An 11,412-nucleotide genomic window follows, 5' to 3' on the forward strand; every position below is an offset into this window, starting at 1 on the left:
CGCACGGCGGCGATGACGATGGCTGTTGCTGCGCCAGCAGTTTTGCTTCGCACGGGGAGTTGTTATCGCTGAGAGTTAATACTGGTAAGTTTTTGTCACATGTGTCAGTTCCTTGTTTCAGTTGAGTACATTTTTGCATATCTTCTGATGATAAACTTATGAATTTATTTCTCTTTAAATCCACAGCGATGTAGTTTGAGCTAAGTTGCACCATTCCCGTTCCATTTTCCGTTCTTATCGGTATAGGTATAATTCTGTGTAATATGAAGTCTTCGTCAGTTATCAATGGAATGTGTATCTCGAACAGAAAGTAGTTGTTTGTTATTCGTGCTTTCACGTAGAGTAGCTGATATAAATCTTTGATATCATCGTTGATGTTCTCCAGCGGTAGTGATAGAGATTTAGGCAGGCGTCCAGATATTTTGTGCAGTTGATTAATTAGTTCAGTTGGAGAGAGGAGCTCTGCGTTCATATGTCCTTTGTAGATGCTCGTGACGGAATCAAATAGTAATTCCTGTACTCTTCGTAGACTGTTCATGAGTAGGAAAGCCGCTAGAGATGCTGAGTTGAAGTAGTTCGAGGCCATCACTTCTTCTCATTGAGTTTCAATCTTAGCAATGTTCTCGTCAGTTTGTTTCATATAGTCGTCTATGGAAAACTGCTTTTGTATGTTCTTTTCGCTTTTCTTCAGTATAGCGTTTTCTAGTTCTACGATAGATGTTTGGTTCTTGATGAGTTGTAAGAGATAGTTTTGGTTATTTTGCATAGTTTCAATATCTTCTTGATATTTGTCCGCGAACCTTTGGTCAAGGACACCGAACAGGTTATTCGCTACGTAGCCGACTCCATTTATCAGGCCACGTTTTTTCCTTTTCATGAGGTGATAGTTAGGTGAGAGGAGGATGCTGTTATAATGATCCAATAGTTCCATCTCGTTTTGAAGTTGAGTAAGTGTCGTTGTGCAGTACCTCGGGTCAGTTTTCTCGCATAGATCATTTAGTCGGGTAAAGTAAGTTTTAATTCTTCCCATTCCATCCCAGTAGTTACTTAAGTTGCAATACATTAGTAAAATCCTTTTATCATGTATCATCTGGACATTACCAACTGTCTCGTAATATACAGGGCGGTCGGATTCAAAGCTTGTAATCTGAGCGCTTGTTATTGTTTCTTCGCCGTAGGTACCGGAACACAATGTTAATAGTGTACATAAATACACGAAGGTCTTTCCGATCTTTGAGCTTGATGTTTTTGTTTTAGTTTTTGAGTTTTCAGGAGGTATTTGTTGTTCTTGACCTTGATCATTCTTTTCAGTTTTGTTTTCAGATTCAGCTGATGATGTTTCAATCGGAAGCGGGGATAATTTTGTTACCGGCCGCTTCATGATCCCATTTTTGGTTTTCAGAGTAGTTACTCGTACACGGCCGTCAGTGCCAGGATGTGTTCTCAGCACTCGGCCTAGTGCCCATCTTGTAGGAGGTAAGTTATCTTCTTTGATAAGCACAATCTCTCCTCCTTTGATGTTAGTGGTTGGTTTATTCCATTTACAACGCGTTTGTAAAAGATGTAGGTAGTCAGTTGACCAGTTTTTCCAAAATTGCTGAGCCATGTGTTCAGTTAGTTGCCATCGGCGTTGTAAGTTCATGTTTCTATCGTCACTGTAGTCTGATAGTGGTAGTGACAGTGTCGGACTTCCAGTTAGAAAATGTCCCGGTGTTAGGTAGTTGTAGAACTCCTCAGGGTCTTCAGTTAAGGGGCAGAGTGGCCTTGAGTTTAGGCAGGCTTCGATCTGAGTTAACAATGTTAAGAATTCTTCATAAGTTAGCTTTTGGTCTCCTAGGACTCTCCGCAGGTGGTACTTTGCAGATTTCACAGCAGCTTCCCACACACCGCCAGCTGTTGGCCAGGCTGGTGCGTTAAAGTGCCATTCCACTTCCATTTTTCCAATCTCAGTGAAGAATTCTGGAGCTAGTTCTTTCTTGAATTCATTGAACTCTGTTCTCAGTCTTTTTGATGCTCCGATAAAGTTAGCTCCACAGTCGGAATAGCAATGCTTTGGCGTCCCTCTTCTGTGGCAGAATCTTTGGAATGCTGCAAGGAAGGCTTCAGTTGTAAGGTCGGAGACCAGTTCTATATGCACGGCCTTTGTTGCCATGCACACAAAGATAACGATGTATCCTTTTGAAGTCTTCACGCCCCTCCCCTTGTTCAGTTTGACGTCGACATGACCTGTGAAGTCCATGCCCGTGTGAGTGAAGGGTCGAGACGGGGAGGTTCTTTGTTGAGGCAGGTCAGCCATGAGTTGAACGTTCTCAGTTGGTTTGAATCGGTGGCATCGTACACAATGACGTAGTTGGGCCTTGACAGTTCTGTTTCCGCTGATTATCCAGAATTTCTGTCGAATATGTGCTAGAGTTAGTCGAGCTCCTCCATGAAGTGTTCTAGCATGAGCTTGATCGATGACGAGTTGAGTTAGTCTTCCTTTTTTTGGAAGTATTGCTGGATTTTTCATCTCAGGTGATAGGCTGGATTTGTTGAGTCTTCCACCAACCCGAATGATTCCCTTTTCATCCAAGTATGGATTCAGTTTGTAGATGGAGCTCTTGCTTGTGATAGGTTCTTTCTTACTTAGTTGTTTGTATTCAGTTTCAAAAGCCACGCGCTGTTCGCATTTAATTATTATTTCCATTGCGGCGATAAGCTCGGCCGCAGTTAGGTATGAGGCGCCCGCTCGCGGCTGCTTATTAAGTGCGTTCGCACTAAAGCGGGCGACCCACGCGGTGACTCGAGTTACATGCGCCAATGAACTGTTATTATTTAATAGCTCATTAGTGAAGTTATTATTTAGTTCTGATTTTGGAGATGTCTTGCGTTCAGTTGTCTTTACTTGCCCCATTTCTGTGGTGTACAAGCAATTTAATGTCTTCTGGACATAAGATTCATCAGTGTTACGCAGGAACTGAGGTCCGTCCCACCAGAGGTCATGGTTTTTGAGTTTACTTGGGTACATTCCTCGCGACGCGCAGTCTGCTGGATTGTCATCTGATTTTATGTAGTTCCATTTTTCAGCAGGTATGATTGCCTTGATTTTTGTAGTTCGGTTAGCTATGTAGGGTTCCCAGCGAGATGCGTCGTCCATGCCAACACGATCTGCGAGTCGCACCACGCCTGGACGGTGACGTTTCTGTTAGTCAGCGATTCCATAGTTTTTTCGATAAGTTGAGATAGCAGTAGTGCGCCATTTAGTTCTAGCCTCGGCAGCGTGGTTTTTTGCTTAAGAGGCGATACTCTTGTCTTCGCTGCGAGTAGGGTGATAATCGCTTGGCCTTTTTCATCTTGAACTCGACTGTACACGACACAAGCGAATGCTTTTTCGCTTGCGTCGCAGAAACCCAGTAGGTCAATGTCTCCTGTTCCGCCGATCCATCTGTTTAGTTTGAAGTTTTTGACTTCAGGAAGTTCGTTTTTTAGTTTTCTCCATTCTTTTTGGATTTCAGTAGGTAATTTATCATTCCAGTTTAGTTTATCCACCCACACTCGTTGAAATAACAGTTTTGCTGTTACAGTGATCGGTGCTAGCCATCCGAGCGGGTCGTAGAGTTGCGATATTTCTGAGAGTAGATGGCGTTTTGTTATGTCATCTTTATTTTCTTGTAAGTTCCAGTTGAATAAGAATGTGTCGGCGCTCGAGTTCCAGCCTAGTCCGAGAGTTTTTGTTGATTCTTCAGTTTTGAAATCGAACATCGGTTTTGTTGATTTTTGGTTGTCGCTTAAGTTCTCGAGAAGAGCAGGATGGTTGCTGGTCCATTTGCGGAGATTCATCCCGCCTCCCTTGAGGAGATTGATGAGGTCTTGTTGGGTAAGTAATACGAGGTATAAAAACGAATGGTATAACATTCACAAGGTATACGCCCATATTATATAAATTTATTAAGTACCTATAACGATCACTCTTCATAACAAACGAAAGACATAATTACTAAATACATAATTTCGTAAAGAATAACGTTCAAAAAGTATAATTTCAATTGAAATAACGATTAAAATGCATAACGTTCATAATATATAACGTTTATAACATATAATCTACAAAGGATATAATTATCATAATGTATATGCACAAAAAGTTGTTTTTTTTATTCCCCATTCTATACTAGATTAATTAGATTGTCGTATCGTATTTTCATTATTATTGCCGCTATGTGGGGAGACGCTCCGCTCCGCTTCGCTGCGCTCCGCTTTGGTTTCGACGAACATGTGCACCTAACACGCTCCTCCTCGCTTTGCTCGTCGTCGCACCTATGTTTAGGTTTTGGTAGTAAGGGTTTTGACATTATTATTATTATTGCCGCTATGTGGGGAGACGCTCCGCTCCGCTTCGCTGCGCTCCGCTTTGGTTTCGACGAACATGTGCACCTAACACGCTCCTCCTCGCTTTGCTCGTCGTCGCACCTATCTTTAGGTTTTGGTAGTAAGGGTTTTGACATTATTATTATTATTGCCGCTATGTGGGGAGACGCTCCGCTCCGCTTCGCTGCGCTCCGCTTTGGTTTCGACGAAACATGTGCACCTAACACGCTCCTCCTCGCTTTGCTCGTCGTCGCACCTATCTTTAGGTTTTGGTACTAGGGGTTTTGACATTATTATTATTATTGCCGCTATGTGGGGAGACGCTCCGCTCCGCTTCGCTGCGCTCCGCTTTGGTTTCGACGAACATGTGCACCTAACACGCTCCTCCTCGCTTTGCTCGTCGTCGCACCTATGTTTAGGTTTTGGTAGTAAGGGTTTTGACATTATTATTATTATTGCCGCTATGTGGGGAGACGCTCCGCTCCGCTTCGCTGCGCTCCGCTTTGGTTTCGACGAACATGTGCACCTAACACGCTCCTCCTCGCTTTGCTCGTCGTCGCACCTATGTTTAGGTTTTGGTAGTAAGGGTTTTGACATTATTATTATTATTGCCGCTATGTGGGGAGACGCTCCGTTCCGCTTCGCTGCGCTCCGCTTTGGTTTCGACGAACATGTGCACCTAACACGCTCCTCCTCGCTTTGCTCGTCGTCGCACCTATCTTTAGGTTTTGGTGCTAGGGGGTTTGACGGTGTTGGATAATTTAACACAGATTATATTATATGTTAGTTTTTTTTATGAACTTTATACTAAATGATAGTATATATTTTAAACGATATACGTAATGTATGTTATACGAATTGATATTAGTCCTCGTGAGTGTTAGTTATTTTGTTATTATATCAAATGTACGTTATACCAATTGAATCTTATACCTTATGAAAATATAGATTTTGTTGTTATACGTAACGTTCATTATATGTTGTGAACGTTATTAATGTGAAATTATACATTTCGTTTTTATACGTCGCAATACGCACCCGGTCTTGTTGTAGTTTCAGCGCTTGCTCCAGTGAGTTGTGGCCGCTGACGAGGTCGTCAACGAAAAATTCGTTTTGTAGTATCTCTGCAGCTTCCGGAAATTTGTGTTGATCGTCGGATGCTAGTTGCCTCAGGGTTCTCGGTGCAAGCCATGCAGCACTCTTCTGACCATAACTCACGGTACACATCTGAAACTCCTGAAGTTTTTCATTGGGCGAGTTTCGCCATATGATTTTCTGCAGACTCTGCTGATCTTCAGCTATTCCAATACAGCGATACATTTTTTCGATATCTGCTGTAAAAGCATATTTGTAAGTTCGCCATCTTAAGATCAGTGCTTGAATGTCTTTTTGTAGGTTAGGGCCTTTTTCTTGTAGGCAGTTTAGGCTATAGCCACTCGAAGTTTTCTGAGAAGCGTTGAACACCACCCTTAGTTTAGTGGTAGTTGAGTGTTCTTTCAGGACGCCGTGATGGGGAAGATAGCATTGCATTCTATCGGGAGTGTAAGTTGATGACGTCATATGGCCTAGTTCGATGTATTCATTGATGAGCTCTCTGTACATCATGGCGAGTTTTTTGTTTCTTTCTAACTTCTTTTCCAGTTGTAGAAATTGGGAAGTAGCTATTGCTTTAGATTTTCCGAGCTTTTCTTCAGCATCGGGGATCAGAGGCATTTTTACGGTGTATTTTCCGCTTGATTCTCGTTGTACAGTTTGTTGATAGTAGATTTCGCATTGATCATCTTTCGGCAGGTCTTTGTTTTCATTTTGAATATTTTCAGTTTCCCAGAATTTTGTTATCTCTTCTAGGTTTACGAGTGTCACGTGGCAGTTAAGAGTTTGTAGTTTTCCGCATAAGATCCATCCTAATTGCGTTTGTTGCGCAATAGGTGCAGTTAGTCCGCCCTTCAGCATGCCCTCCATCATGATGTCGGAGTACACGCCGGCGCCCAGCAGCAGGTCCACCGGGCGGGAGATGTTGTAGCGGGGGTCCGCCAGGCAGAGGTTCTCAATGTGCGGCCAGTTTTGTTTTTCAAATGTTGCGGTCGGTAAGTTATTAGTTAGTTTTCTCATGATAATTGCATCGATCTCAAAGGTATAGTCGGAGTGAATTGATTTGCATGATAATTGGAGGCTTCCTTTACAGTCCTCAGCAGTTGTTGACCCTACTCCGGACACAGTTGCGTGCAATTTTTTCCTTTGTAGTTTGAGAAGTTGGGCAGCATTTTCAGTTATAAGATTCACTTGAGAACCTTGGTCTAGGAGACCTCGAAGTATGACGTAGTTTCCGTCAGCTGATTTAACTTTAAGTTTAATTGTAGTCAGCAGTACTTCTACTTCTTTGCTGGACAGGTGGTTGGCGCTCGAAGGTCGTGTGTGGTGCTGCTGGCCAGAAGTTCTTGGTTGTTGGTCAAAGTTGCCTTTTTCATTTTTGTTTACCGGAGTAGACCTCGCCCAGTTGGGATTGTGCAACAGTGTGTGATGGTTCATGTTACATTCCTTGCAAGTTTTAGTTGATTTGCACTCTGATTTTCCATGGCTAAATAGACAGTTTTTACAAACTTGCAGTTTTGCGACAATGTTGTTGCGCTGTGCTGTGTCCGCGCCGACAAACGTGGGGCATTGCATGAGCACGTGATTTTCGTCGCAGCATGGGCACTTTCCGTGAACCGTGAAATATGAGTTTGAGAATGTATTAGTACTCGTAGTTATGTTTTTTCGAAGGAAACGTTTTATTGAATGATTGTTTTGGACGAAAGTTGAAGTTATTTGATGGTGATTTGCTCACGTTGCTTTCCTTCTTAGATTTTTTCTTAGTTTCGTATGCCATGAATTTTATTTCCAGGAAATGTAGAAGTTCTTCTAAGTTGGGCACCTGCCTGGGCTCGCGTATTTCCATTATGTACTCATCCAAAGTTTTGTCATCGAGTTTTTGGTACATAAGGTGGGAGATAATTGGACCAGAGGCGACGGTATCGATGCCTATGTTGGCTAGTCCGTTTAAGCTTTCTTGTATGACGTCATGCATCCTTTTGAGATTGTATGCGTCCGGCTGTTGTATGACAGGTAAGTTCGTGATCGCGTTGAGATATGAAGTAAATTGAGAGCGTAGATTGTCATAGCGCTGGAGTAGGAGTTCCCAGCATGACTCGTAGTTCTCGGCGCTGATAGTTAGGTGCTGGACGAGTCTTTCGGCCTCACCTCGCAGTTTAGTTTTCAAGTGTTGCATTTTTTGTGCTTTGTTGATCATGGGGTTGTTGTGAACTGTTTCTATGTATAGATCCTTGAATGACACCCACTGACTGTAGTTTCCAGAGAATTCAGGGATTTCAATACGGGGCGCCGTCTTCTCATAGTGTGTGGTGGTCCAGATCTTGCTGCTGATTCTTTTGCGAGTTTCGTCATATTTATTGTAGATTGCTTGAGGCTGTTTCCGTGCTTCGAGAATCGAACTCGAAACAGAGGGTAGTTAATGCTTCTACTGATGGAGTTAGCGGCGAATTGATAAGGCGCGAATAAAGGTTAAAGCTAATTTATTCACAACGAACACTATTAAGTTACAAATATAACAAACTGAATATTAGGCAATAAATATTAATAAGCAAAAGCCAAGCGCTAAGCGAGTAAGGAACTACGTGTATATAGGATGATCGCGAGCCGCAGTGTGTAGTCCCCGCGCCGGGCCGCGGAGTGGCCGGCGGGCGGAGGTGAGGCAGGCGCGCGGGGGGTCGAGCGAGCCGGTCCGCTATTGTTCTAGCCGGGTGGCGTGATCTGTGCGTATGGTCCAAGCGGCATAAGCGGTAGCGGATAGTGTGGCGGAAGAGTCGCCACATCACTCCCCCGCTGAGACCGTTGCTACGGTCGATAGTAATCAGGGAATCTGACCGTACGACCACTTCTCGTCTTCCTTACTGGAGTTCCCGTTGGAGTTTCTGGAATGCTGCTTTCCTCAGCCATGTACGCAGGTTTGATTCGGTCGATGGTGACAGTCTGCTTTTTGCCGTTGACATCTAGGTCGAAGGTTTTGGGTCCTCTTCGTAGCACCTTGTGAGGACCGGTGTAGGCTGGTTGCAGCGAGCGGTGAGCTGGACCCTGGCGCATGAAGACATGTGTGGATGTGTTGAGGTCCTTTGGCACGAAGAATGTCCTCTTTGTGTTGTGGGCTGACGTGGGATGTGGAGCGATCTGGTTCATGTGATTCTTCAGCCGGTTGGCGAATTCCGTGACGTCTTCTGGTCTGGTAGATGCTGGAGAGATGAATTGACCTGGAAGACGTAGGGCTTCCCCGTACACGAGCTCTGCTGAAGACGACTGGATGTCATCTTTCCACGCGCTGCGGATGCCCAGGAGTACCAGGGGCAGCACTTCTGTCCAGCGCGCGTGTGAGTGGCATGCTATGGCGGCCTTGAGCTGCCGGTGAAGTCTCTCCACGAGACCATTGGCGGCAGGATGGTAGGCAGTTGTGGTGTGGTGAGTGGTCCCCAGGAGAGCTGCGAGCGCCTTGAAGAGGTGCGACTCGAACTGCCGGCCGCGGTCCGTGGTGACGTGCTCCGGGCAGCCAAAGCGGGCCACCCAGCCGGACACGAAGGCGGATGCGCACGTCTCAGCAGTAATGTCCTGCAGGGGGTACGCCTCAGGCCAACGGGTGAATCGGTCGACAATGGTGAGGCAGTACCTGTAACTAGAAGATAACGGTAAGGGGCCGACGATGTCCATGTGGACATGCCGGAAGCGAGCTGTAGGGAGAGGGAAAGTTTGAAGAGGAGCGTTGGTATGTCTGTGGACTTTGCATCGTTGGCATTGTAGGCACTCTTTAGCCATCTGTCGACAGTCCTTTTTGAGACCCGGCCAAACGAATCTCTGTGCTACTAATCGTGCAGTGGCTCTTGCTCCGGGGTGACTGAGGTTGTGGATTGCGTTGTATACCTGTTGGCGAAATGTTATAGGTATGAATGGTCTAGGTTGAGTCATGGACATATCACAATATACCTGAGAGTCAGTATGTGGTATGGTGACTTTTTCAAGTTTTAGCGATGATCCACCCTTAAGTAGCTCTTGAAGTTCGTCATCGGTTTCCTGAGCGCGGGCAAGGGACTGGTAGTCAATGGATGTTCCTGAGATTTCTTCGATGCGGGAGAGAGAATCAGCCACCACATTGTCTTTGCCGGCGACGAACTGGATATCTGTGCTGAACTGACCAATAAAATCTAGGTACCTGAATTGTCTTGGCGAGCATTTATCACGGTTCGTGTGAAAGGCAAATGTCAGCGGCTTGTGGTCGGTGTATATCGTGAAGGCTCGAGCTTCAATCATATGCCTGAAATGACGAATTGCTTCATATATGGCCAGTAGCTCTCTATCATACGGGCTGTACTTCACCTGTGATGGGCTGAGCTTCCTCGAGAAAAAGGCTAGCGGTTGCCATGCATTTTTGCAGCGTTGCTGGAGTACTGCACCGATCGCTACGTCAGAAGCGTCAGTTTGGATGGAGAGTTCAGCGTCTGTGTTTGGGTGAGCCAATAGAGTGGCTTGTGATAGGCTTGACTTACACGCTTCGAAGGATGTGAGCTGCTCGTCCGTGAGATGCACTGGCGTAGATCCTTTTGTTTTGGGACCTGAGAGCAAGGCGTTTAGAGAAGCTTGTGTGGCTGCAGCTCCAGGGAGGAATCTACGGTAGAAATTCATCATTCCGAGGAAGCGCCGGAGTTCCTTCACCGTCTTGGGCACCGGGTACTCCTGTATGGCCTTCACTTTCTCTGGAAGTGGCTTCACACCGGTTGCTGAAACAGAGTATCCAAGAAAAGTTACTTCTGGCTGTCCAAATACACATTTATTTGTGTTGATGAGAACGCCATAGTCCTGCAGTCGCTGAAACAATGCTCTGAGGTGTTGCTGGTGCTGTTCAGCTGATTCTGAGTAGACCAAAATATCGTCTACGTATCCGTAGCAGAACTCGAAGTCTTTGAGCACCTCATCGATAAATCTTTGGAATGTTTGACTGGCATTTCGAAGACCAAACGTCATCATCGGGAATTCGAATAACCCAAACGGTGTGGTTATTGCTGTCTTCGGTATATCGTCCTCGAAGACCCTTATCTGATTGTACGCCTTAATTAAATCAATCGTGCTGAACACCTGCTTACCCGCCAGCTGGCAAGCGAAGTCCTGGATATGTCTCACTGGATACCGATCCGGGATGGTACGGGCGTTTAATGACCGGTAATCACCACACGGTCGCCAGCCGTCATCTTTCTTGCGAGCCAGATGTAGTGGTGATGACCAGGGGCTGTCTGATCTGCGAGCTGTGCCACTTAGAAGCATGTCATCGAATTCCTTTTTAGCAATCTGGAGCCTTTCAGGATCTAATCGGCGTGGGTGACTGGCGACTGGTTGACCTGGCGTCGTGCGTATGTGGTGGACCACGTTGTGTTTGGGAGCACCGGGCTTACCAGCAGGACGGGTAATGTCAGGGTACTCACGTAACAGTTGGTGATATGGTGTGCTCTCCATCGTGGTGCGGACGGAGTTTATTTCATCAATGCCAGGATGTTGATGTGCGGGTGTGATGAGTGAGGTGATGCCATCCACTAGTCGTTGATTCCGGCAGTCGACGAGAAGGTTGTAATGACCTAAAAAATCAACACCGATAATCGGTTTCGTGACGTCAGCAAGGATGAATCGCCATTCGAAGTCTCGTCGCAGTCCCAGATCTAGATGTAGGTTTAGGTATCCATATGTGGCTATGATGGTGCCATTCGCAGCGTACAGTTGGTACCTAGTTTTTGTTTTTGGCAGAGTCCGGACGGCTGCTTTAGGAAAAACACACACGTCTGAGCCTGTATCAATGAGGTATTGTTGTTTGGATTTGCGGTCTGTGATGAATAGTCGGCCTGTTGAGTTGGGGCAACCACTTTCGGCCACTAGTAGCTGCCTTCCTGTTTTCCCGACTGCTTGAAAGTGCAAGGTTGAGAGCATTTGTTGGCTTTATTACCGAATGTGTAGTGGTACCAGCAGTGTGGGTGATTC

General features: G+C 45.5%; 1 protein-coding gene across 1 annotated transcript; it reads right to left on the reverse strand.

The window, feature by feature from the left end:
• Positions 1 to 595: 595 nt before the first annotated feature.
• LOC119692591 lies at positions 596 to 6,876 on the reverse strand. The gene is made up of 3 exons (XM_048626935.1): positions 5,913 to 6,876; positions 1,690 to 3,165; positions 596 to 708 (listed from the first exon to the last, which is right to left on the reverse strand). The coding sequence occupies exons 1-3, from the start codon at positions 6,874 to 6,876 to the stop codon at positions 596 to 598; spliced, it is 2,553 nt and encodes an 850-aa protein (XP_048482892.1).
• Between the last annotated feature and the right edge of the window lie 4,536 nt (positions 6,877 to 11,412).

This window comes from Plutella xylostella, chromosome 17 (genome assembly GCF_932276165.1).
Source record: "Plutella xylostella chromosome 17, ilPluXylo3.1, whole genome shotgun sequence".
Classification (NCBI taxonomy): Eukaryota; Metazoa; Arthropoda; class Insecta; order Lepidoptera; family Plutellidae; genus Plutella; species Plutella xylostella.